The sequence below is a fragment of the Carettochelys insculpta genome, chromosome 1 (assembly GCF_033958435.1).
Source record: "Carettochelys insculpta isolate YL-2023 chromosome 1, ASM3395843v1, whole genome shotgun sequence".
In the NCBI taxonomy this organism is placed as follows: domain Eukaryota; kingdom Metazoa; phylum Chordata; order Testudines; family Carettochelyidae; genus Carettochelys; species Carettochelys insculpta.
The window spans coordinates 15,741,065-15,768,113 of NC_134137.1; the positions used below are offsets into that span (position 1 = coordinate 15,741,065).

Sequence of the window (27,049 nt, forward strand, 5' to 3'; positions counted from 1 at the left end):
TATGTTTTGGCTCTTGCAGAAACTTCAATCATTTCTCAGCAGCCACCCTAAATAAAGGCAGCTAAGCTGGCTCCTACTCAATATTTTGCAGCTGCTTTATTGCTTTCCACAGATGACAAGCTGGTAAAAACAACTGAGCTCTGTCTACCTTAGTACTTGCACCATCATGACCACTGGTAGAGCTAGACCAACAGAGGGGAAAGTGCTAACGCAGACAAACCCTAGTACATCAAGTGCCACAATTGAATAACTTCTGGAAGATGGTCTTTGCCTCCTGTCTCATTTTATTGTGTATCATTGTAATGTTGCACTGTTCTCAGTTAAAGGGCTGCCCAGTTTCTGCCCCAGAGGTAGGTGCACTTCACATGGGCTCACGTAATCCCCAGGCCAAGATTTACACCTATGGCAAGTTACACTCTCAGAGAAGGCACTGAGAGATCTGACTATCAGAGGTTTGGAGGCTCAGACACCTATAAAGCCTTCAGGTTTAAAGGTGCTATATAAGGGTGTAAATTGAACACTCAGTGCAGACATAGTTTGGAGATCAGAAGGACTGAAGTCCTAGTAAAGCAACTTGTTGGTCAAAATTGTGTGCAAAATGTTATGAGACTGGAGGCTTAAATAGTAAGAAGTTGCACATGTATGAAATGGGAGCAGTGTCCTCCAATTGCTACTTGCCAGTGCTTCATGCACAAAGTGTTACAATGAGAATCTGCCAAGGAATTAATTTCACAATAATGGAGCTGCTCCTGCTTGGGGAGTATAATGGGCAGAGATGGAAAAACAGACAAGGAGATCAGTATCAGGATAGGGAAAGCAACAGCTGCATTCAAGAGTCTTCATCCCATATGGAGTTCACAAATAATATCTGCTCCACTTGGAGTACAAGAGTTTAAGTCCAGTCCATTTGGGGAGGAGGCCTCTATCTTTGTCAGCCACAGGTTCGGTGTTGTGTTGTACTGTGCATTAGGTTGTGATCCTGCTGGGGTGGGTTCCATATCTTCTCCAAGTGATAACATCAGGTATGTTGATGATGAGTCATGGTCTCTTCTGTGACTCAAAAGCATGAGTACCAGCCTCAGGGTGCACTGTTAAAGGACAAGGGCACAAGCCCCAAAGTGATGGAGAATTCTCTACTGAGAGCTTGTCTACACTTACGGGTAGACTGAGGCACCAGAGATCAGTCTCCCCGGGATCGATTTAGCCAGTTTAGTAGGGAGGTGATAGATCCACTGCTGCTCACACTCCCATTAACTGTGGTATTCCATAGAGTCATGAGGCCTCAGGGAAGTTGACAGGTAGCTGGAGTTGCGTAACTTAGTTCAACTTTGTCCAATAGTGTAGACCTGCCCTCAGATTTCACCAACTAGTTATCAAGGGTAAACTCTTGAGGAGCTACAACAGCCTTACAGTGGGTCATAGATGGTCCTGTTGCATACTACCATCTGTCTCACACCCTGTATTAGCCTGCCTTTGGGATAGATGGCCCTCACATCAAGAATTGCAGCAATATTCGGCAGTCAGAGAGGGGTAGCCGTGTTAGTCTGTAGCTTCACAATATTCAATTATTCCCACTCCCAATGGACCAGTCACTCACTCCTAGTCAAGTGCTCCTTAGGTCTCACCCAAAAGATCATCCTTGTAGCCAGTCCTGTAATAAATTATATGAAGAGCTGTTAAATAGGAAGCGGAAACAGAAGAGTTATTTACAAGGTTAAAACAGCTAAACTTATGCACACAAATTAGTTACAATCTTAAATTTCAAAAGTTAATAGATATTCGAGACTGAACAGTTGGGAATCTCTTGCTTATGCCGAGACACCTTGTACCTGGATACACTTATGCCCAGAGTCCAAGCAGCTTGGAGGTCCAGTTCCTTCTTTTTAGGTACTTTTATCCCTTTTCTCACTAATACTCTAAGCCAGTGGTGTCTAAAAGTAATATACTGGATCACCACAGCCTCTCCTCCTTCCAGGCACCACCCTGTCCAAGCCAGGCACAGCCTCCCCTCCCACCCAGCCAGGCCGCCCCACCCCATTTTACTCATTGGAGCCAAGGGGCACGAGCCAACCGGAGCCACCGCTCAGCACAAGCCACCCCCGGACTCCCCTGAGCCGTTGCATCACCTGAGCTGCCCAAGCTGCCACACCCCTCTCAACTGCCCCAGCTGGAAGAGCCACTGCCGCCACATGCTTGTCCCCCCATGTGGTGGGGCGCTTGTGCAGGAGCAGCCGGAGGGGCACCCCACGTGAGCGGCTCTCCTGAGCCGCATTCGCCACAATCTGCTGCTCCATTTGCTGCATGTGGTGAATGGGGAACGTATTGGACACCGCAGCTCTAAGCTGCAAGCTCAGCTGATGGGTGCGATTCACTTGCATGACTCATCTTCACAAGGAGGGGACAAAACAACATATGTCTTTGTCCTTTACATGTTCCTCAATAGTCCATCTGGTGTCAATGGACGCTCCCTGCTGGGCAAAGTGTAACATCTTCTGTTAGAGACCAGCACTTTAACTAATTAATGTCTCTTTTCTGTCTGGCGATTTATACTGCATGGGGGCCTGCAGTACAAACGCTCAGAGATTACCTTGCAATAAGGAACAGAAATGTGACAAGTCAGATCAGTGTATACAGCAGCTCATAAGCATGCTCATAAATCTAATCAGCAAACGCAGTCTTATATAGGTTGAAACTCTCTAATCTGGCACCTTCTGGTCCAGCAGCATCCGTGGTGTGGCATGGTTTTAGGTTGCCGGATATCCACTTATCGTGGGTGAGGCCAAGTTTCATATGGTCCCATACAGCCACCAGTCCTGGCTGTCAGTGTTCTATGCTGTTATTTAGCTGTAATTTACCCCAAAGTCTTCTGGGAGCCCAGTAAGCAGTGTAAGTGTTAATAATGTGCTAGACAAGATTCACTTCCTGTGGTTCAGCAAATTCTCTTGTTCAGTGCCACTCAGGTCCCAAGCCTGCCAGACTAGAGAGATTCAAACTGTAGTCCAAATACCTAGTTTAACAGTATTAACACATGAATGGTTCCACTGTGTATTGTCAGTCTTCAGGTAAGACATGCAGACCTCAGCATAAGCTGGCACTTGCTCTGCCAGCATCACAGGTACATAATAATTAATAATGTTTTAAACTTAAATGGTTGTGGTGTTGTAATTCAGAGCTGGTGTTATCAGGCTGTGATGCCTAGTGCATACAGAATCTGTGGCCATCTGTGAGTAAAGTCGTGGACTCAGAGATTGTCTTTCCGCCAAGACTTGTGCTTTCAGTCAAACGGAAAAGCTTTTCATATTTATTCTTTCCGACAGGGAGCTTATTATACACAGCCTGTGTATGCGGCACAGCCTCACGTCATCCACCACACCACCGTGGTTCAGCCAAACAGCATTCCCTCTGCTATCTATCCAGCCCCTGTTGCTGCACCTAGGACTAATGGTGTGGCCATGGGAATGGTTGCTGGGACCACCATGGCAATGTCGGCAGGTGAGAATTTAACTCCTTAATATGACCAGTAGGGGGATCCCTCAGAATATCTGCACCAATAAAACATCTCTGTTGTTGTGATGTAACTATGGGACTTTCATAGATGATTTTGTCCTGAAAAATAACCTTGAAAAGATGCCAGCACATAAATACTGGCCCATTTTAAATTCAGTGCCTGTCTCTGCAGCCTTTGCTTCTATTGCACACAATAAGAATTAGCTTCAATAAACTAAACAGACTCAGTCCTTAATGGTAGATGTAATATAGCAACAAAGTAATTTCAAAACTAGTTTCTACATGATTGCTTCTGAAATGTGGCCAACAACCCTCAAACTTATTTCAGGGATTAAATTAAGAAAGCACCCAGTTAAAACTGCATTCTGTTATCCCCAATTTCCATAGCTAATTGTGCAAAAGTGCATGCCGCATACAGAAAGAGTTTTTCCTGCACTAAAAGGGAAACTAAATCGAGTTTTATCTGCCAACCTCAATTCCTTTTTAAGTGATGATTCAATCCATTAGCTCCTAGTCATCGTTAAACAGTCACACTTTCAAAGATAACAAAATAGACCCTCCAGTTGGCTTACCCCATAGGGACATATTCTTCAGACTTCAGGGGTATTATTCCTTTTCTCGTCCATCTGTTCCAGAGCAACGTAATAAGCAGCTTAATTCCTTATTCCAGTGTTTCCCACATGGTGTTCCGCAAAACTCCAGGGTTCCAGGAAGTGAAAATAAGAGCTCCGCAAGGAAATTCCTTTACAATAGCTGAATCCCCTGTTGGTCCCTGCCCTGCCCCGCCCCTCATGAAACAGGAGTACTAAATTTAATTGGTTTAACGGCCGGCAGGGTGGCGGGAGGGATCCAGCTGTTAAACCAACTGAATTTAGTTCCATTATCTCAGCAGTGGCAGGGCAGGAGCTGCAGAGAACCCCTTACTCACCCCTCTGTCCAAGTGGCCACACCCCTTTGGTGGGCGTGGCTCAGCTCACCCCCACCAGCAGAACACCTCCATGCCAGCCTTCCTTCCACTAGGCGCACATGGGCGCCCTGTGTATGCTCCCCTGCCAGCACCACAGATGGGTTAGGCCCAGGGGGGCCAGTTTGAAGCTGAGTCAGGTTACTCCTGGAGATGGGGGGGTTTGGGGCAGAGAGGGGTTGATCCTGGGGATGGGGGTGGGGTTGGGGCTAATAGTGATTAAGCCTGAGGATGGAGGGGGGCAAGTTTGCAGGATGGGGTTAAAGCCTAAAGCCTGGACATGAGGGGCAGGTTTTGGGGCCATGGGGGGTAGAGCCTGGGAATGAGGTTCCACAAAATTATTTCAAGTTTAAAAGGGTTCTGTGGCAAAATACAATAGGGAAATACTGCGTTATTCACAACACTAATGCGTTCGTAACCTCTGGCTCCTTTAATAAGGTACTTAAAGTGTTGAAGATGTTATTGTTAAATATCAGGACAACAGAAATGACAATGGCATGTATGTAATTCCCAGATCCTAAGTAATTTGTGCTCCCATTTAAATCCTGATGAAAGCAGATGAATAGATATCACCTAAAGTAAAGGACAAAGAATCTCTTTATGTGCACTGCAGTGTATATTTCTGTCCTTAGCTGATATAAAAAACCCAGTTGTCAGTGTCGCTCCTTGACTTCTCCAGCAATGGTGTTAAAGACTGTCATGGCTATAAATTTACAGCAGTGTATTCCTTGTCCTCTTTGCTTCTTCAGTAACCTATGACTCAGAAATACCTGTTTGTTATGGGAATCTCTGTCACAAATGGTGATGTCCCAGTTTGTGTACAGCAGAGAACGGACAGTGGCAAGTGCGGTACAGTGAACCCTCAATATAACACATTAATGAGAGGGAGGGGTGTCGGTTAAACCAAAAAGTCCATTACTTCCCAATACCCCTGCCAGCCTCCCCCAGCCCCAGTCCTCCCCTCCCCCCTAAAAAATGCCAGCCAGTCACCCCCGCGGGTGGAACCTCCGCTGCAGCTGCTGGAGGAGCCGCCAGAGCCCACCCCCGCAGCTGGAACCCTCCGCCGCAGCTGGGGCTGCTGGACACGTGCTTGAAGACTCTGCCATGGCTGAAGACTCTGCTGCAGCCACCGGAGCTGTGACTGGAGCTGCGGCACCCCTAGAGCCCTGCTGCAATGGAGGTTCCCCTGAGGCTGGAGCACCTGTCACAGCCTGGAGGAGCCACTACCAGAGCCACCATGTCCTCCTCCCACCAGGGATGGGGCACACACGCGAGTGCTGCCTCACCTCTGGTGGATGAGTGCGTGGCAGCTCTGGCTCCGGTAGCCGTCCTGGCTGCAGTGCAGGCTCCAGCAACCGTGGCTCCTCCAGCTGTGGCAGCTTGAAGCAGTGGCCCCTCCAGCCATGGGAGCAGCGGCTCTGGCTCTGGCTCTGGCTCTGGCTCTGGCTCTGGCTCTGGCTCTGGCTTTGGCTCTGGGGCTGGCTCTGGCAGCTCTGGGTAAGTCGCCCAGCGTACTTTTAGAGGGGATGAGGGATTTAAGATTTTATAGGACCTGATTAAGTCAGACTTCGGGAATAAGGGGGCTGGGGGCTGACGAACATGCACTGTTCCCGAAGTCTGCTAAATCGGGGTCCGTAAAATCGAGGGTTTACTGTACAACCTACACATGCGCTGGGAAGGAAATGTAATTGCTCCAGATGGTAAGTGTCCAGGTTCTAATGACTGTACCATGAACAAGTTCTGAGGACACAGCTTTTTTCAATAGTCACTCTGAACATCAAGATGATATATAGAACAGAACAGTCTTGAGTTATAGCCTGCATCCCACAGCTCCATAGCCCAGAGGCTGTGAGACGGTGTTATTAGAAAGCCTCCGGAACGATTGGTGTATTAGCAACAAGGGACTAGTGGACTTCCTAGAAATTAGAGGTGAAAAAGACCTAATGGAACATCCAGTCCATCTCCATGGCGTTCTGACGTAGCTTCACTCCCCTACACAGTAGCAGAGAGGTAGCCGTGTTAGTCCCCTACACAGTGGTTGTGACTGGTCTAAATAGCTCAAACAACTGACCTTCCTCATCTTTGTGTGGGAGGTAACTCACAGTCTGATAAACCTTATCCTGAGTTAACGTCCCCTGATAAACTCAGCTTCGTCCCATCATTTCCTGGCTGCAGACGGTTTCAGTGGGCCACTGACTGATCCTTTTAATATGCCTCTGGGAATGGGGAAGACCTGAAAAAAGGAAGCTAACGGAATACAAATATGATAAGCCTAAATGAATTGGAAGTTTTGAAGAGGTTTTGATTTGCTGTGCCCCCCTCATACACCTAGTCATGACCAAGGTTGGAGTCACAGCTTGGGTCACCAAGTCTCCCAGACCGGACAGGTGGACGTCTTTGCTGCAAATGGCATCTGGTGCATCTGGCCTGTGAGAACTGGCAACTTAGGCTGCTTCTACACTCTCCCCTGCCCGTCAGAGGGGCCATGGTAATGAGGCAATTTGAAACAGGCTAATGAGGCACTAACGTGCATATTCAGTGCCTCATTAACATAATGGCAGCCACGCGAATTTCAAAGCGCAGACTTGGAATTGCAGATTGACAGTAAAGATGGGGGCAGCTTGGAAATCAGCGCCCCACTTTGACATTCCCTTTGCCCCACAGAACTAGATCGGAGTAAGGGAACATCGAAGTGGGGCACTTATTTCAAAGCTGCCCCCATCTTCACTGTCAACCTGCAATTCGAAGTCTGCGCTTTGAAATTTGCATGGCTTCCATTATGCTAATGAGGTGCTGAATATGCACGTTGGCACCTCATTAGCCTGCTTCAAATTGCCTCATTACTGTGCCACCTCCAACAGGCGGGGGCGAGTGTAGAAGCAGCCTAAGTCACATCTAGAGGCAGCTGCGGAGTCCAAGGGTAATGGCAGGACCTCAAGTGGCAGCAGAGCCTCCATAGCTGATGGGCTGGACCCCAGGGGGGGCAGGCTAAAGAACCCATGAGCATGGCAGAGACCTCAGGATGGCAAAGTGGGCAGGACCCTGGAAGGGTCGCCTGGAGGCCAGGACCTGGGGCTGGCTGAGCCAACGGTGAGTCTGCAGTGGGGCCAGCCCCTGGGCATAGGGAAGCCAGGTACGAACCATGGGGCTGCTGAAATACCCCTGCATCCCAACTTCCTGCACCTGTGGGTGTCCCAGGGCTTCGTAGACACTGTGATAGCTGAGCTGAAGGGGCATGTCTGTTCAGCTTCAGATTCCTTCTCACAGAACTCAGCCAGCAGACTGCTGTGCAGACTTGGTTGTGTTAATCTATAATGCTGGGCCAGTGACCGCTCGCTCTCCCTCCCTCCCGCTGAGGTTCTGATACTCAGAAAGGTCGAGCACTGACAAATCCACAAGATGTCAATGGGAGCTGCGGGTTCTCAAGACTCCCCCATGCTCCTCTCATCATTTCTTCCCCTGGGCAGCTGTTTCACCTACTGGTTGGATCAAGACCTAGCAAAGGGTCAGTAGGGTGCCTTGATTTTCCTGCCAGGTCAGGTAGTGGTCACACAGTGAGCAGTTGAACCCCTCTGTCTCTGAGCTGAAGACACCTGTGTTAATTTCTGGCCCTTTGTGTCTGAAGGATGCTATATTAACAAGACAGCATCTCAAAGCATTGGCTCAGACACGAGTTCCACAGCTAATCATCCATCAATGTACTCACAGATAGGAGGGTGACGTGAAGATGTCCTGTTCACTATCGGATGACCGCCAAGAAGACAGTGGCAGAGATCATGGGCAGTGTGTCTTGGAGGTGTCACGTCTATCTTGGATGGATGTACCTGCACTGGCTTTGGCTGAGCTGAAGTGCTGGGAAGATCAGGCTAACCAAGGGGGCCTGGATGATGGCTTGGACAAGCTGTCTGAGTACAACCTGGCCCAGTCCACAGATAAGTCCTTAAGCAGCTCACTCAGTTGCCAACTATGCTGCTACGGTTGACCTCTATTTTTAGTGCCAGACCAAAGCTACGTCTACTGGAGTTCAAAATGAGGAGGCGCTCTGGGCTGAGCTACAGATGCATGGAGCCTCTGCAGCCCACTGCAATCAGAGCAGGAAGTCTGGACCCTCTCTCTAAATGCTGTCTCCCATCTCTGTCTCTCTCTCTCTCTCCTTGTTGCAGGGACCCTGTTGACTACTCCACAACACACTGCAATTGGAGCACATCCAGTTTCTGTGCCAACATACAGGGCTCAAGGAGCCCCTACCTACAGCTATGTACCTCCGCATTGGTAAACGCGCCGGCCAGTCCATGTAAGTACTGACCCGTGTTGGATGTGCATGAGGGTTTCTTAAATCTTCATTTGTAGGCAGATTGGCCTTAAAGGTGAGCTGCAAAATCAGTCCTCTGTAGCAGGGCATGTCTGTTCCCGTTGCAGCCGTCAGCATAGCGTTTTCTTTCCCCTTTCTGCAGAACGGCAGGTTTTCTCCTTTCTGTCTGCCTTTGTATGCACAGAAAAACCTGCTGATGCTAGCCACAGAAAGCCATCTAGTGCCGCGTGATGGAAATGGAGGTGCTCCAGCAATACCTAACCCACCCTTGTCGGGCCTGTGCTCTGATGTAAAGCTGTAACAGTGACCCGGAAGTAGAGAAGCACAGCGTGCCACAGTCAGACATGCTGCTCCATTGCTAGAGCTGCTAGAAAAGCCGGGGACCAGGAGCCCTGCAAAACACCCAGATGGAGGGCCTTGGATGAGGTTTTGCTGGAGAGTGCAAGTTTAAGGGAGTTGGGTGTAGCTTCTGCAGGGATGTCTGTTGGAGACAGCAGTGAAAGCCTGGCTGAGCCTGAGGGGCGTGTTATCAGTAGGGCGATCATCTGTCCTGTTGTTCCCCGCACACTCCATTATTTAAGCTGTCTCACAGGCGTCCTGACATTTTTAAGGAAATGGGCAAATTGTCCATTTGAGCATTTTGCAGGGCTCCTGTTCCCTGGCACCCGGTATCATGAGGCAGCAGCCCCGGCTGCCAGGGAGCTCCTCCACTGTGAGGCTGCCCCGTTCCCCGATACCTCACGGAAGCAGCTCCCACTGCCCGTGAGCTCTGCCACGGGATGGCTGCCTCATTCCCTGGTGCCTCCCTGCTGTGAAGCTCCCATTCTCCATCCCCCCTCACCAGGAGGCTGCAGAGCCCCCATCTCTGTCTTCACTGTGGGGCTCCACCCCCATCACTGAGGAACCCTGACATGGAACAGCAGCTCCCATCCCTGGAGGCCAGAGTCCTGTATCTGCCATAGGGCAATTTGGCCACCCTAGTTGTCAGCAATGTGCGGGTGGAAACAGAGGCACAAGTCTTTCCCTTTCACTTCTGGCCTCTGGGCTTTTCAGGTTTTGGCTGGATGGGGAATGTCCTGCCCCAGCCTTTGCTGCTGTTAAATGTTGGTTTGCTGTCCTGCTTCTTACTGGGACAGCATCTCTTGCTAGCTGCTGCTTTCTATTTGTGTATCACTTTATCTGGTGTTGCTCATGTCCTCAACTCGATTAAGTTTTGATTTTTGGAAGACAGAATGAAAACAGGCATGCTTCAGTTAAATCATAGCTCTGGGGTGGGGCTGGAGATGAGGGGTTCAGTACGCAGGCTACCCTACGGAGAGAGAACTACCCCAGCACTGTCTCCCCACAGTAGCTTGGGGCCTGGGGAGAGGTGCCCCTCCACGGCTGCTGCAGCTCCAGGGGGCACAGCCAGGAGAGAGGTGTGTGTCCCCCAGCTGGGGCAGGTCCAGGTTCGTCTGTCCCCTGCAGTCCCCAGCCAGCCTGAGGTATTCAGCAAACTGCACACTTTCCTCTGGCTCCCTGATGAAGGGAAACAGCCACAAACATCCTGGTATGAACTGGGATAGGGAGGGGAGCGGCAGCCTTCCTGCTTTCCGTACAGGGCACCTGGGAGTAGGAGGCTGGGGCATGGCCAGTCACAGACAGGGCAGGGGTCGCATCCCCAGCCAGCCCCCATCACCTGCCTGGTGATTCTCTTTCTTTCCTGCGTGGTTTTCTGAGATGCAGTCCCCTTCCAGGCATGTTTCCTTTTCCTGGCATGACCAAACCCTGCCTTTGCTTCAAGTAATAAGAGGAAGCCAAGTTCCGAATTTGGTGGTCCTCACTCTTACTGCTTAGGAGGAGTTCTTGAACAGACAGACAGACAAAGTCTCTCAAATATAGTAGATGCTGGCAGTGCCTGGGCTGCCGTCAGGACTGGGTTCCCGTTACACTTAGCATCCTGGAAATCCCAGCTGGCTATTGACGCCTTTCCCCTTTGCGTTGCCAGACAGCCGTGGGGGACTTGATTAGCACACAGCAGCTATCTCAGCAGTGGGCAAAGAGCTGTGATTTCCCTGCGTGCCCCACAAGCGAGGCGAATGCGTTGCATCTCCAATTCATCCGGAGGGCAGCTGTCTCCAGCAGATCTCTCCTCACCGAAGACATTATGCCTGACTAATCTTTTCTGTGAATTATTGTTACCCAGGACAATTTACTAAGAGGATCTCACTGGAGTATTCCTAATCCGTGTGAGTGTTTAAAATCGATTGGAAGGTGCAGAGACACTACTAGAAGGCCAAAGCCCTCTCTAGTTATATCCCATAGAAAACTCATTCAAAGGGGGAAAAAAGCATTTATAGACTGCAGCAGAGGAACCTCTTACACATACAGCCCGTGATCTGAGGGAGAGAAGCCAGCCCTGTCTCTTGCTGCATCAGTGCTTCTAACTTTTTCCTTATGTTTGCTTGTTCTTTTACAGATCTGGAGTCAAACATTGTATGCAACTACTCAAGTCTTACATCGGTGCTGGAGCAACTGTCCTACAGCACCAAGTCTGTTTGCAAGAACAAAACAAAAAAGTGCAAGGGTCACTTTATGCATTCTTTAGTGTTTTTTGTAAAAGCTGCTTTTTCTAATCTTCTGCCTCTGTTTTCTTTCCTCTTCTCCCCCCAGCCCCACCCAAATTGTGTAACACGACATACTGGCCCTGAGCAGTAGCCAAGTTCTCTCTTTGGTCCTCCCATTTTAAAGCTCAGCACATTCACTTTTCTATGGTGCCCAGTTCAGTAGTGCAAAGACACCGGCTGGTTGGTTAATTTTGTTGTTCACGAGAGTGTGGGTTTTATTGGACAAGTAAGATCAATTGATGTTCAGGGTACTATGTGAAAAGCACAGCATTGGTAGGCAAATTTCTTCCAATTTGGCTTCTTTATTTGTTTAATCATATAAATTATTTAATTTTTCCATAACACATTGCAAGAAAATTGGTGTCTTCCAGATAGTTGTTGTGGTAGGCTATATCATTCATTCTCTGCCTTTAAATACTGAGCTCATGCCTTCTTCTGTAGGAATAAGGAAATAGAAACCTTATTAGCAGCATCACAAACTTGTCTTAGGAAATAGAAAGACTGTTCACCACCAGGCATTAGTCTGCTTTTTGCAACTGGAAGCATATACTCCATTCCATGAGAACAGAGAGATGGGTGGGAGATAGGCGTTGCGATAGGAATTGGATCTTATTAGGCAAACAAGTCACCCCCTGTGCCGGTCTGTATTAATTTCACTGTGTAATAAACAGGGAGGTTCCTTTCACTTGCTAGCGCAGATGTAGGCTGGGTGGTTGTAAAAGGAAACAAAGGGATTTCCAGTTCTTAGTGGTAGTAGCCTCCACAGGGGCCAGCGATTTGGGAAGAGCAGTGGATAAGCTGGTGGAGAAGAGTAATTTAAGGTCAAGCAAGGGAGGATTAGGTCTGTTTTGCCTTCCATCCATCCACTCTAGGTACAGAGACACCAGCGTGAGGTATATCAAGATCTCTTTGTAGTTGAAACTCACTTGGGTGCGGTTTGTATCATGGTGTAACTTGGGTTCTGAAGCACGTACTGGTGTCTCCAGTCACTTTGATTGATCATTGAACGTAAGGACTGTACCACTGGGCAGATCACAGCAGTAAATTGAAGTGCTGATCTTGTATCTTTGGATACAATTTAGCTCCGTAGTAGTCACAGGAAGAGATGTATCTGAACCCAGTTTCGTACCTTGTGGAGATAGCATTGTAAGGCATTCTCCAGTGGATGGGATGATACAGGGTGCTCGAAGTCACACTGCTTTGAACAGACAAGAACAGGAAATATGGTGACTAACATGAAGCAATAGCAATAAATTTGTTGCCTTACTAGCAACTTACTAAGGCACTTAACTGGAGGAGCTGGGAAAATGAGGCCACCAGTCATTTAGTTTGGTTTAGAAGCTAAAGGCAAAGAAAGGGCTTGCACAGCCAACGGGATGTAAGCAAGTCGCTGGTTTTCTAACCATGGAATTACCAAATGGGAGCATGTGGGAAGGCAGCCAGCTGTAGGTTCCATGTTGTCAGCTTTTTGTGTGGTGTTGGAGTTGAGCAATAAAGTTTTGCAGAAGGGCAGAGGGTAGGAGGCAAGAATACAAGTATTTAAAAATGATGGTGATGGCACCTCTGATTTCTTTTATAGTTCTTACCCCAAACCCAGCACAAAGGACATGGGAAAGGCTGGCAAGGGGTTGGTTTTGTTCTGGTTTGGTAGAAAAAAATGTGTTTTCTTCTCAAGCTGTGCAAAAGAACCCATTCCCCCAAAGGCGCATCTCAAACTCTCATTTCTCCGGGGCTCCGTACAAGGATGGTGAGCCCCTCTAAAGTCCTTTTTTTTTCCCTAAAAAAATAATCAAATAAACAGGTGAGGAACAATTTCTGGTGCAGCCAGCAGGCCTGGATTCCATTCCCAGCCCACGTTAATGGTGTTGGCCAATCATAGTCAAATTTGTCTGTGCTAACTTCTGGACTTGGATCACGCATACACTGGATCTTTAACTTTAGCTAAGAAAAAAATCGGTGAAGGGGAACCAAAAAGCCACTTTTTTTTTCGGGAGTCGGGGGGGCAGGTTCCACCATCTAAAGGTTCTGTTCTCCTAGATGCTGGAGCCAAGAATCTCCTGTTTTTTAAATCAATTCTCTAGGCTGTCAGCAGCAGTTTGGATTCCAGTCCTGTACAGCCTTTAAGCACCTGAGTCATTCCATTGAAATGGACAGAACTGCTCATGTGTTTAAAGTTGAACCTATGCTGATGTACTTTCCAGCTGAGTATCTGTTACTCTCATTCAAGTCAGTGGCAACTACTAGACTTAAGCACCCTGCAAGGAGCCTGGTTTTAACTGGGCTGCTTTCCCTGTTGCTGGTTTGGTGGTTCATTTTTATCCTGATCTTTTACCAGCTCAAACGGTGTGTCAGCAACTCTCTACCGGGGGCTTATATTTTTGAAAGAACACTTTTTAAAGGCGCCAAGCTCTGATTCTTCTTCTGTGCCCCCAAAACAAGCAAACTGGCAAAGCCAGAACGCCATCATTTTAATCACTTGTATTTTTGATTTTTAAACCAATGGGGGGGAGTAAAATTTCATAAGAATTTATACCGCGTGGTACTTTGTGTTGCACTTTGATTTTGTAAAAAAGAAAAAGGAAAAATAAAAAAATTAAAAGGAAATATACAGTGTTAACCTATGTAGCTTTGCAGAGTCCTGTCTTAGGGTTAGTACTTCAAGGGAAATGCGTGTTTTATCTGATGTAATTACTGTACTTCACTCTCACTGTTTGTAACTCACTGAAATTAAATCCAGGTAAATATCAAGGGGATCACCCTCACTATAGTGTAAGGCTTCATATTAAAAATGACTACATATCACAGTTCATCTGTCAGTCGTGTTTCACCATGCTGCACTGAACATGCACCACAGAACTTTAAACGATGCTAGTGAACTTGATGGTACTAGAATTTACACAATCTAAAGAACTTCTTTAGTATACTTCGGGCTGTGTAAACTAGTAAGTCTCAAAACAAACCTCCTTGTGTAGCTCTTGTTCTCTTTGTATGTAAAACTCTATTCATTCTTGAAGCAGTGAAGAGAGGATCCCTAAAATGTTGTGATCCCCTTCTCATATCTGGAAAGAAAATATGAAGTGTTATATTAAAAAGAGAAACAACACTACATTTGCATTTGGAAGCTCCCACGTGCCTAATTGAAGCATAGAGGAATCACTCTAAACTAACAAAGAACTCCCCAGATTCAAAGGACTTCCCCAAACGAAAGCTCTGCATTGCAGGGATGGTGGTTTGAAAGCAATTTAGCCCTCAGACTGACCTGTTTTCCATGAATACTGATGAAGGCTATAAAGATAAAGAAGAAATACTTTTGTCAGTGAGAGAGAGGGAGAGAGACACTGTTGTGTGTTGCTGTTAATGAGATCTGTTAAGTTTTGTTTCTTCACTGGGATCAATAGCCGGTCCAATACCTCTGGCCATGTTATGCGGGGGTAGATATGTCCTTTCACACAACTGGACTGCGAGGATGTTAGATCCCTACAGCCAGTGAGGGAAAACCTTTGATGAGCCACAACTTTGTGTAGATGCTGCCAAAGTTTATTTAAGGTTTTCCCATGGAGAAGATCCTTAAGCCTAAACAGTCACATGCCGGTACGCATTACAGACTTGTTCCTACTGGCCGTGTCTACCGGAAAGGCTTTTCCTAGCAAACTGGGCTTTTGTTGGGAAATTCCGCGGAGTGTCTACACACAAAATGTGTTTTATTAACAGTTTGTTGACAAAACCTGGCACATCCGCCAGCAGCATTATACTTCTCGGCGTTCAGGTATAACACCTCTCTCAACAATGTTTTGTTGACTAAACAGCCATGTAGATGCTCCGGGGCCCTTTTGTCAATAGACAGGGCTTCCAGTTCCGTGGGTCAGCCCTGTTTGCAGAGCTTCTGGTCAGCGGTTCTGCCGAAAGAGGGCTGAGCAGTCTGGCTGTTATCTCTCGACAGAGCGGATTGCTCTGTTGATTTGTTTTTATGTGTAGATGCGGTCTGTCAACAGACGTTTTCCCAGGAAATCTCATCCCACGGTGACTTCTGGTGACATGCTTCTCGCATAGATGTAGCCAAGGACTTTTATCTGTCTGTTCTGACTAGAGCATTGCAGGACTCTGGACTGTCATACCTGCTGAAGTGTGCCATGGCTCATAACAACCATCTTCCCCTTTTTGCCCTGAAACAGTAATTTGCTTAGCAAGAGGGACGCAGACGTATGCACTCCCAGATAATTAATAAGGTTCAGAATCCCAACCCAAGATCAAATTTTGCGAAAGGATTTCTGTCTCCAACAATGTTTTCCAGTTAAAACTCTGGTTCCACACCAGTGCGCCCTCTTAATTTTTTTGCATCCATGGGCGGAATAAATTTTGTTATGCGCACCAAGGCATGTACACACGTGCACCACCAATAAAAACACAGGCTGCCTACTGCTAGTCATCTGGGCAGCACCTGAATCTCTCCTGGGTGGCCACCCAAATGGTCAGCTTACAGGGAATGCTGAGCCACATACCCCACAAGGGTGTTTGAAATTTGGATCTAAACTTTGTGGCTTGTGCCCATTTCCAATTCTCAGGTTGACAGGCTTCTCCAGAAAAGCCCTGCTGCCACACTGGTCTTTAGTACCTTTTCCTACCATGAGCAAAGGAGGAGAGAGTTCTCCTCTCCTCTCCTCTCTTCTCCTCTCCCAGATGTATATGCAGGGGTTGTGAAATACATCACTGCCGCCGCAGGCAGAGAAAACACTTCTGGGCATCAGAGTTTTGTGTAAGCGTCACTTAGCTGCTGATTGAAGAAAGTCCCTGCTTTTGACTGGTGCTTATTGGAAGCTGGGAGCAAGATTATTTGAAGAAATACAGCAGAGATTTGTCATTGGCTTTATAAGCTGTGGTTGGGGGTGCTCTAGAAAGTTACAGTATGTCATGAAATTAACCTTACAGTGCAGAATAATGGAGACTATCTAGAAGGAGTGAAGTCCAGATTAGCTATTGCCTAACATGCCAGACAGACAGTTGTTCCAGGCGTAGTTAGAGAGAAGAGCTAGGTGTGTGTTAGTCCCAGTAGAATAAGGAAATTTCAAAACAGAACCATCACACGATGGGTTTTCTTGGTGTCAGACCTCCAGAATCAGGAGAATGCCAGGAACTCTGCAGAGGATTGCTGGGGTATTTCGGACTGTGAACCAGCAGCCAAATTCCAAAGTCACTTTCTTCTAGCTAACTGGTCAACAAGAGATTCTGCACACACCACCAATGCTTTGCAGGTTTTTAAATACTGTGGATATGCACTTAGTTCCCTAGCCGAGAACTGAGCCACCTGTTCATCCTTAGAGAGGGCTCCGAAAGAAGGAGGAGGCACACCAGTGGGGAGTGGTCTAGGGAGAGATGCTGCTGCTCAGACTGAGAGATAAAGGAACTCCCTTAGTATAAGGCTTGGTCTATACTAGGCAGGTAAGTCAATTGCAGATACACAGTTCTAGCTATGGCAATGGAATTGACTTATCTACAGTCAACTGACTTGGCTGTCTCTGTTAAGGAAAGTCCATGGGAGAGTTTATCCCATCAACCTCCCTTACTTATGGTGATAGCAAGGAATACAAGGGTTGACTGCTGATGTCTGATATACTGATTTTACACATTTCCACCAGACACGCAAAATCCAACCCTGGAAGATTGACCCACTCAGGGTTGTAACGTAGATGTGGCCTGTGGGTGGGCACCTGGCAGCCTCATTCAAGGACACTTTCAAATAAGAGAACAGGGCTAAATTCCAACTAACAGAAATCCCTGGGACCCCTGCTTTTGTTTCAATAATGTTATGGTCCGTTGCAACATTAGATCCAATGGACGTGAATCCCACTTCACCCGCAAAGTAAATTTACAGTTACTCCGTTAACTGCTGCGAAATTACCCTGGAGTTAAAGCTATGACTTTGAGACCACAAACTGACCTGGCACGTTTCCATTCAATGCTGAAATGAGGGCCTCCCCTTGCAGAGTTGGAAGGACCCTTCCTACATAGGAATCCATTTGCAGGAAGCCAAAAATCCCAGAGGCCATAGACCCATTCTCTTTGATTGATGTGGCTACCCTAAATCCTATTATTGGTCAAGACATCTCAGCCCAGAGGAACATTCAGTCTAGTAGCTGCCACGCAAACTGAATAGTACCTGTAGGGCTTTGCTGTCAGTGCCTGGAAGCTTTTTTTATCTATTGAGTAAGTCAAAGGATCTTGGCTGTGGAGTAAAATTCCAATAAGCCTGGTCTGTGCTTGGATGATAACACTTCTGGTTGTTGCAATATCAGATCCCATCTGTAAACTGTTATCTTAGAAATATTCCATCATCTGGGAGGTAATAAAGCCAAGTAACGTCCCAAAGCTAATTATATCAGAAGTCAGGGAACCTCCTTCCTGCAAGAAGTCAGATCTTCTGGAGTTGGTCTCTTCCTTTTGTATTTGTGTTTGATTGCTGGGAAAAGGGACCGCATTAAGATCAGCTGATGGTAGAAAAAGCAAGAGTCCATCCCGTGACACACAACAGTGAAGGTGTATTCTCAGTGGAAAGGGAAGGGAGCCAGATGAAGTGATTGAACTGAGTTTTCACATGGTGTAATCCTGCAGCCAATGCAGAGGTTAGGACTTTGGCAGTGATTTAATGAGATAATTGCATGAAGCACTGGTGGCAGAGAAGAAAATCCTTGCCTGCCACACAGGGGTCTGGTGGTCCCTTCCAGCACGCTGCTCTTTCACAGCTGTGGCAATGATCTGGAATCTGGGTGCTGATCCCATGTTTTTATGAATGACACTTTCAGTTTGCCTGAAAGCTCCCAGCTTCTATGGTGACTTAAAGTTTCAGATTTAGTCATTATATAGCCACCTTTGCAGGGAACAGGGAGGCATCAGGAGCCACTGAGTCCTAGCTTAGGAGAAGCTCTTACTGAAGGCAGTGCCTGATGAAAGACTGCAGGATAGACTTGGTGGGTGTGATTCTGATATGGGCCAGAACATAGAAGCCAAGATACCTTTACCCACAATGAGAACTGTGTTATTGTTTGCATACTCCCTCTGAAATCAGTGGTACTCATTGATAAGAAAGGCTCTCCTTGGCATGAGTAAGGCCAGGTTTACACTAGCCATTAAAGGCGATTGTAGATACGCAATTCTAGCTACAACAATTGCATAGCTAGAATCAACTTTTCTACAACCAGCTTACCTGGCCATCCTCACAGAGGGAAGGTGACAGGAGAAACTCTCCCGTTGACCTCCCTTACTCCTTGCAATATTGAGGAGTACAGGAGTTGACTGCCAATCCCTCGTAGTTGAATTTTGTGCATCTCTACCAGGTGCATAAAATCAAACTCCCAGAAGATCAGCCCTGACCGGGTTGATCTTCTGGGTAGTGAAGACGCACCCTAAGGCTCTGAAAATCTGGCCCACATGAGTTAATGGCAGTAATCGAGAGCCAATAGTTAACACAGGGAATCTTTTGTGGAACTCATTTATATGGATTTCATTTTGATTGAAAGTGTTTGAGGAGTGAGACAAGGGGGCCAAAGGGCTATGGAATTGCATCTCTAACTGGGAAAAGTGTTTGTTAGTGTTGGACTGATGCAGAAGAAATCAAAACACAGTCACATTTTGTGGTGATGTTATCTCTGTTGTGACTGTTTATCTCACCTACAACGGAAACCGTGTAAATTCTGTGGTGACTAAAATCCCAGTGATGGAGAGATGATCATGAAAATAGCTATCAAAGTTACAGTTATAAGCATTAGTCAGTCCCTTATATATCTTTGCTTTAAGACATGTACTGTAATGCAAGACTTGAAAAAATGCATATTAATAGTTGTGCTGGCCCAAATCAATGTCCAAGAACCTTGGAGCGCTTGCAGAAAGTGATTCCAGGCAACTCAACTGTGTGTGCAAGTATTTGCTCCTGTATTTTATGAACAATAATAACCTAGTAAATCTTTTGGCCGTTCAGATATGTAATTTAAGTGCTTTTTACCATACGTGTTATTTAAGTTTTTGTTTTAATGATTGATGTTTATTATTCTTAACTAGAGGAACTTTATGGGTGAGCTGAAGTTGGATGCTTCTTTGCGCTACAGGGAGCATTTCAGAACACAAGTCTGTGGGCTTTCATCTCAAATGGGAGTATGCAACATTTCCTGGAGTGCTAGGCAAAAACACAATCATCCCAATTCAAAGGTCCATTCTCAGGGCCTATATTGTCCCCCACTTCCCACCCTCCCCATCCTCTCCTTTGTGGCTGCCCTGCTGAACAGGAAGCCAGGTTGTGTCTGTTAAAGGTGTTGGTTGATTTCAGAGGTAATAGCAGCCGAAGGGTCAGAGAACAAATGATGTGTATTTCGGAATAAATTGCCCAGGGAAGTTGTGGAATCTCCAACACTGGAGATATTTAAGAGCAGGTTAGACAGACATCTTCCAGGGGTGGTCTAGATGGTGCTTGGTCCTGCCATGAGGGCAGGGGACTGGACTTGACCTCTTGAGGTTCCTTCCAGTTCTGTGAGTCTACGGCTACGTCTACACTAGCCCCAAACTTCGAAATGGCCACGCAAATGGCCATGAGCTGATGGGAATAAGGGGACTTCGAAGTAGGTGGGGTCCTTTCGAAAAGGAGCCCCGTTGGGATGAGCCGCACGGCGGCGAGGTGCGTCAATTTCGAAGTGCCGCGGCCGCCCGCATGCTAATGAAGCGCTGAATGTGCATTTCAGCGCTTCATTAGTAAACTTCGAAATGGCCATTTGCGTGGCCATTTCGAAGTTTGGGGCTAGTGTAGACACGGCCTATGTGTCTCTTGCTTTGAAAAAGAAATCCCCTGAAATACATAAAACAAACCACAGTCCTGCCAACAGCCCCATGCAACAAACCCTTTTGTCTTCTCTGGGGCTCCCTACAAGCACACAGGTCTGCATCTGCACAGCTGCTTGAAAGATGAGGGCCCAAGCCAGAAGGTGGATGGGGTCCATTTTACACTGTAAGCTGAAGGCAACAGGTTAAACATTTCCCTGTAGACAACTGCCTTCTTGGCCTCTGCATTTTCCTAGTACTGATTTAAGAAAAATCTTCTCGGGATTTTGGATTCTAATGTCGTAGTGCTAGAGATATGGATAGACATGGTTAATCAGAGAAACCCAAGAGAAGATGAAATCCGGGCTTGCTTTTTTAGAAAGGAAAACCAAGCTGAAAACGCATTTTATTTTTGTGGGTTTTTTAAAGAAATCAATCCGTTTAAAATAGCAATAAGAACCATCAGGCTTTATGCAATTCCAATTTTCTTTTCTTTAAAATCTTTTCAGTTCACATGCTCAGTCATAAGCGTTTTAAAAAAATTTACCATCTGGATCTGTCTTTTAAATTTATGTAATTTGCCCTTACTGACTCTTTTATTTCTCCGCAAGATAATTGTATATCATTTGGAGAGAGACCATTAGATGGGACCACTTTGACTTAACATCTAAGGGCCACATTAACGTTCCTAGAATGATTTGGGATTGTGTCCCTTCTACCTGAGCTTTCTTGGGGCTCAGATCCTGCAAACTCTTAAGCACTTAGACACATGGCTTGTATGAGCCATTCTATTTTTCTCCTTCAGACTCACCTCTGGATAAAAATACTCATCTGAAGGACATGCAGGGTCAGACTCCCAGGCTGACCATTTTCTGTGCCATGTGCTATTGAATCTGATTTTTAAAATATTGTCTCACCTACTTCAACAGAGATTGTTTGTGCGGGTGGGTGGCGTTTGAAGAGGCATCTTCTGATTGACATTAATGTGGGATCACTTAAGTTCATTGATAATCAGGTAATAGTCTGATATGAGGATTAGTTCTTGGTCTCTGAAGAGTGGAAGCATCAGACTCTACAGTATAATTACAGCTTTTCCATGTTGATAATGGCAAATTACCAAGTTTTTTTAAATCATTATGTAACATGTCAACCCACAATATTCTTCCTCTTTGTGTTTAGAGAGATTATAGAATTCCATCACCCCCCATGCAGACCACCCACTCCTGCCCCCGACCATGACTTTTCCTATGACTAAGAAACCATGTGTGCGTACAAGTCCCCTGGGCTCCAATCCTGTGCGGTGGTGAGTGCCTCCCATGCCTCGGCCCTGCTACAAACCATCCTGGTTCAGCAACACGCGTCAGCCTGTGCTGAACTTCAAGCACATGCTTAAATCTCTTTCACCATCATTGGATTGAGGCATGTGCTAAAGTGCTTTGTTGAAGTAGGGGTTGACTTAAGAGTTTTGCCAAACTTGGGTTATTGGGGACTGAGAGTGCTCAACACTTGGTTGAATCTGGATCTTTGGCAGATTGGTTGACAAAGATAACTGCTGTCACCAAGCATGGCGAGGAATATAAATGATGTATTGTCTATTACCGATGCTGGCCAGCCTTAACCTTGGGTGACTCAGATTGTCTCTGGCTATTACCTGCTTTGTCTCTCTTCCTCCCCTCTCCCCCGCCCCATTCCCCATTTGTATCATGTTCACTTACAGCAGGACAGAATTCTGCATCTTTGTGACCTAAACTGGACTGCCAATAGAATCCATTCCAATACCCCAAATTGCTTAGATTTCGTAGCACATAACGGAGAAATATTGCTCTCAAGTGTTTATTATTTTTTGTTTGTTTCTGGGTTTTTTATGATTTTTTTAATTAATTTTGATCTACAGTACAGCTTGGATTACCTAGTTTTTAAATTTTATTGGAACTCAAGCAAAAAAAAGAAAAAAAACAGAAAAAAAAAGAAAGAAAAGTTGAAAAAAAAAGTAAACATGTCTTCCAAGTTTAAATCAAAGGACTCAATGCTGTGTAAAAACACAGTCTTGAGCTTAAGAATTGGAAAGCCCCACAGCCTCAGCTTGTGAATATGAAGTGTAAATCTGTTTTGGGTTATTTTTTCTGTTCTGTTTTGTTCTGAAGATCAATTAGTGATCTCCCTGACAGATTTAAGCCAAGAGTTTGTAACTGTATGATATTTACTGTAAGATGTAGAACATTCGATAACTATTAAAATGTTTCCAAAAAAATATTGCTGAGTGTTTGTTTCTGGTTTGTGAGTGTAACTCTTCTGCTGGAAGGAGTCAGCAGCAGCCAGGTCTGGGTTCAACATCTAAGGGTTCCTTTTCATCCATCTCACATAGAACCGGCTTGAGCGGCCACCCAGTAGCCTGGGAAGTTCACACACTCCTGGGCGCCTCAGGGATGCAATGCTTCTTCCCCACTTGCAAGCACAGAGTGTAGAAAAGAAACTTTTAATGAAGAGACAGAAAAGTCACATGGCATAAGCTTGGGAAAATACCACAGCCAGAGCCTGACGATGTGCCGACCTATTCCAGGTCCCGTGGGTGTGCGTGGGGTTTGATACAGCGGAGGGGTGGATAGCCCGGGATCGACCACCCCACCGCTTATAGCAGCCTTATATAGTGTAGCAGCAATATGTGATTCAGTGTATCTACTTTAAAACCTGGGTTTCCACAGTATTATGAAGTATCAGAGGGGTAGCCGTGTTAGTCTGGATCTGTAGAGCAACGAAGGGTCCTGTGGCACCTTATAGACTAACAGAAAAGTTTAGAGCATGAGCTTTCGTGAGTTAACTCACTTCTTCAGATGCTGGTCCTGGAAATCTGCAAGGCCAGGTATAAATAGGCCAGAGCAAGGCTGGGGATAACGAGGTTAGCTCAGGCAGGCAGGCTGAGTTGTATTGTCATCAGTAGATCTGGAGGTGTGAACTCCAAGAGAGGGGAAGCTGCTTTTGTATTTAGCCAGCCATTCACAGTCTTTGTTTAATCCTGAGCTGAGGGTATTGAATTTGCAGATGAATTGTAGCTCAGCAATTTCTCTTTGGAGTCTGTTCTTGAAATTTCTTTGCTGCAGGATAGCTACTTTTAAATCTGCTACTGTGTGTCCTGGGCGATTGAAGTGCTCTCCTATGGGTTTTTGTATATTGCCATTTCTGATGTCTGATTTGTGTGCATTTATTCTTTTACGTAGGGACTGTCCAGTTTGTCCGATGTATATGGCAGAGGGGCATTGCTGGCACATGATGGCATAAATTACATTGGTAGATGTGCAGCTGAATGAGCCCACAATGGTGTGGCTGATCTGGTTAGGTCCTGACATTATAATCAAAGAGGCAGATAAAGGAGGAGCTACTGTCATCATGGACAGGTCTGACTACCAGAAGGAGGCTTCCAGACAACTCTGCAATACCAGATTTTACAGGCTACTTTCCTCAGACCCCACCGAGGAATACACTAAAAAACTACACCGTCTGCTCAGGACACTCCCTACACAAGCACAAGAACAGATCTACACCAACACACCTCTAGAGCCCCGTCCAGGGTTATTCTACTTACTACCCAAAATCCACAAGCCTGGAAATCCTGGACGCCCCATCATCTCCGGTATTGGCACTCTCACTGAAGGACTGTCTAGTTATGTGGACTCTCTCCTCAGACCCTATGTCACCAACACCCCCAGCTACCTCCGCGACACCACTGACTTCCTGAGAAGACTGCAATACGTTGGTGACTTACCAGAAAACACTATCCTAGCAACCATGGATGTAGAGGCTCTGTATACCAACATCCCACACAAAGATGGAATAAATGCTGTCTGGAACAGTATCCCTGATGATGCTACAGCACATCTGGCGGCTGAGCTCTGCAACTTTATACTCACACACAACTATTTCAGATTCGGTGACAATATATACCTTCAAATCAGCGGCACAGCTATGGGTACCCGCATGGCCCCTCAATATGCCAATATTTTCATGGCTGACCTAGAACAACGCTTCCTCAACTCTCGTCCACTAACACCCCGGCTCTGTTTACGCTACATTGATGACATCTTCATCATCTGGACCCATGGGAAGGAGACTCTGGAGGAATTCCACCGGGACTTCAACAACTTCCACCCCAACATCAAGCTCAGCCTGGACCAATCTACACAGGAGATCCACTTCCTTGACACTACCGTGCTTATACACAATGGACACATCAGTACCACCCTGTACCGTAAACCCACTGACCGCTACCCCTACCTCCATGCCTCCAGCTTCCATCCCAGACACACCACACGATCCATCGTTTACAGCCAAGCACTTAGATATAACCGCATTTGTTCCAACCCCTCCGACAGAGACAAACACCTACAGGATCTGCACCAAGCATTCCTGAGACTGCAATACCCACCTGAGGAAGTGAGAAAACAAATCAACAGAGCCAGACGTGTGCCACGAAGCCTCCTAGTACAGGACAAGCCCAAGAGAGAAACCAACGGAACACCACTAGCCATCACCTACAGTCCTCAGCTAAAACCTCTACAGCGCATCATCAGGGATCTGCAACCCATCCTGGACAATGATCCCCCACTTTCACAGGCCTTGGGAGGCAGACCAGTCCTTGCCCACAGACAACCTGCCAACCTAAAACAAATCCTAACAAGCAACTATACACCGCACCACAGTCACTCTATCTCAGGGACCCATCCATGCAACAAACGTCGTTGCCAGCTCTGCCCACATATACACACCAGCAACATCATTACAGGACCTAACCGGATCAGCCACACCATTGTGGGCTCATTCAGCTGCACATCTACCAATGTAATTTATGCCATCATGTGCCAGCAATGCCCCTCTGCCATATACATCGGACAAACTGGACAGTCCCTACGTAAAAGAATAAATGCACACAAATCAGACATCAGAAATGGCAATATACAAAAACCCATAGGAGAGCACTTCAATCGCCCAGGACACACAGTAGCAGATTTAAAAGTAGCTATCCTGCAGCAAAGAAATTTCAAGAACAGACTCCAAAGAGAAATTGCTGAGCTACAATTCATCTGCAAATTCAATACCCTCAGCTCAGGATTAAACAAAGACTGTGAATGGCTGGCTAAATACAAAAGCAGCTTCCCCTCTCTTGGAGTTCACACCTCCAGATCTACTGATGACAATACAACTCAGCCTGCCTGCCTGAGCTAACCTCGTTATCCCCAGCCTTGCTCTGGCCTATTTATACCTGGCCTTGCAGATTTCCAGGACCAGCATCTGAAGAAGTGAGTTAACTCACGAAAGCTCATGCTCTAAACTTTTCTGTTAGTCTATAAGGTGCCACAGGACCCTTCGTTGCTCTACAGTATTATGAGTATCAGGAACAATAACACTCTGATTGTGAACACCACAATGCCCTGTGGCTGTTCTAAGTCCCAATAATTCTCTATACAGCCCCAGCTAGTCCAGCTAGTGGTATTTATTGATAATGACTGATTCATTTATTCGTAACTACAACTACTTAACACTTGTCTTATATATATATATTTATTTATTTGGCATAGGCTAAACACTAGGTTACATATAGCTGTATATAATTACATGTGACTTACCAATAACATCCAATGCTCCCACATCTTACTAACAACTACGTTACAGTGGCCCTTCAAGTCAGAGATACGGCTTGGCTGGGACCTTTTGTGGTGGTGACGTCCAGGTGATCAGGCCGGGGTCTGCTGTCTGGACTGGAAGTTGCTGGCCTCCGCCTGGTGTCCAGGAGCCCACACCCCTGTCCCTGCTAAATCACCTTTTATACTGTTTCTTAACTGGGGGTTCAATACCTGGCCAATTGAAGCGTTTGTTACCCAATTTAGGCTTTCTATCCTCCCGGCCTGTCAGAACACGCTACAAGATTTCCTCTGTCCTTGGTCATTTTCCGAACCTCCCCCCGAGACCCTCTGATGTTGCACAACCAGGATGTTCTCTTTGGGGGGCTTCCAGCTACTTGCCCCAGCTGTTCTCGTTGGGGACTTACTATCTACTTGTCAGGATGTTCTCTTTGGGGACTCTCCAACTACTTGTCAACTTTCTGATTTCTTTCTCCTGGCCTGGCTTCAGACCTTCCCGCCGTTGTATGATAGTGTTCCAAGATGGAGTGTGTGCTCATTCTGCCTTGCGAGTGAGGCCTGGCCAGCAGGTGCTTGTGCTCCCACAGAGCTCATAACCAACCGTCAAGTAACTGTCGCAGCTCAAATGGATTGAGCAGTGTTCTTTGCCTCTGAGGCTCACCAGTCCAATACTGTAACCAGCTAATCCACACACCCAAACTTTCTCTGTGCCCCCTTTCAAATGCCCCACTTACAATTCTGTCCAGTCCGTGCAGGCCCTGCACACATCACCTCGATGCATTCTCTCATTGAACCCGAGGCAATGCCACCTGTGTGCTGGTCTAGCATTCCGCTTGCCAGCTGCCCCACTGGCTGCTCGCCAGTCACTCCTGCTGGCCACCCACTGCGTCACTCACCGGCCGTCCACCAGTTGCGCCTGCCAGCCACCTGCTACTCCTCATGTCGACTTTTCACCAGTCACGCCTACCAGCCACCCGCTGCTTCCCCTACCGGCTACCCACCAATCGCTCCTGCCAGCCACCTGCTGCTTCTCCTACCAGCCATTTGCCAGTCACTCTTACCAGCTGTCTGCTGGTCACCTGCTACTGTCTTGTGGGTTATGCTGTCAGCAAAACCCTGTGATTCTAGCTCCCTGTAGCTTCAGCTGCCACTGATTTCAGCTCATAGGGGCATTCAGCTCTGGGCCTAGCCACAGCATCTCAGTATCTACCAAGGGGGATTCTCACAG

The 27,049-nt window shown here is 46.7% G+C and overlaps 1 protein-coding gene across 5 annotated transcripts in view; it reads left to right on the plus strand.

The window, feature by feature from the left end:
• FAM168A (family with sequence similarity 168 member A) overlaps nt 1–22,430 on the plus strand; it is a 439,787-nt gene extending 417,357 nt beyond the window's left edge. For 4 of the 5 annotated variants that reach the window (XM_074979688.1, XM_074979517.1, XM_074979812.1 and 1 more), the window contains 3 exons: nt 3,318–3,492; nt 8,635–8,765; nt 11,242–22,430. In XM_074979688.1, coding sequence (XP_074835789.1) covers nt 3,318–3,492; nt 8,635–8,747 — 288 coding nt within the window. In that variant the 3' untranslated portion in view covers nt 8,748–8,765; nt 11,242–22,430. The remainder of the gene's footprint in view (nt 1–3,317; nt 3,493–8,634; nt 8,766–11,241) is intronic. The other variant, XR_012642790.1, reaches the window with a different exon arrangement.
• The last annotated feature ends 4,619 nt before the right edge of the window (nt 22,431–27,049 follow it).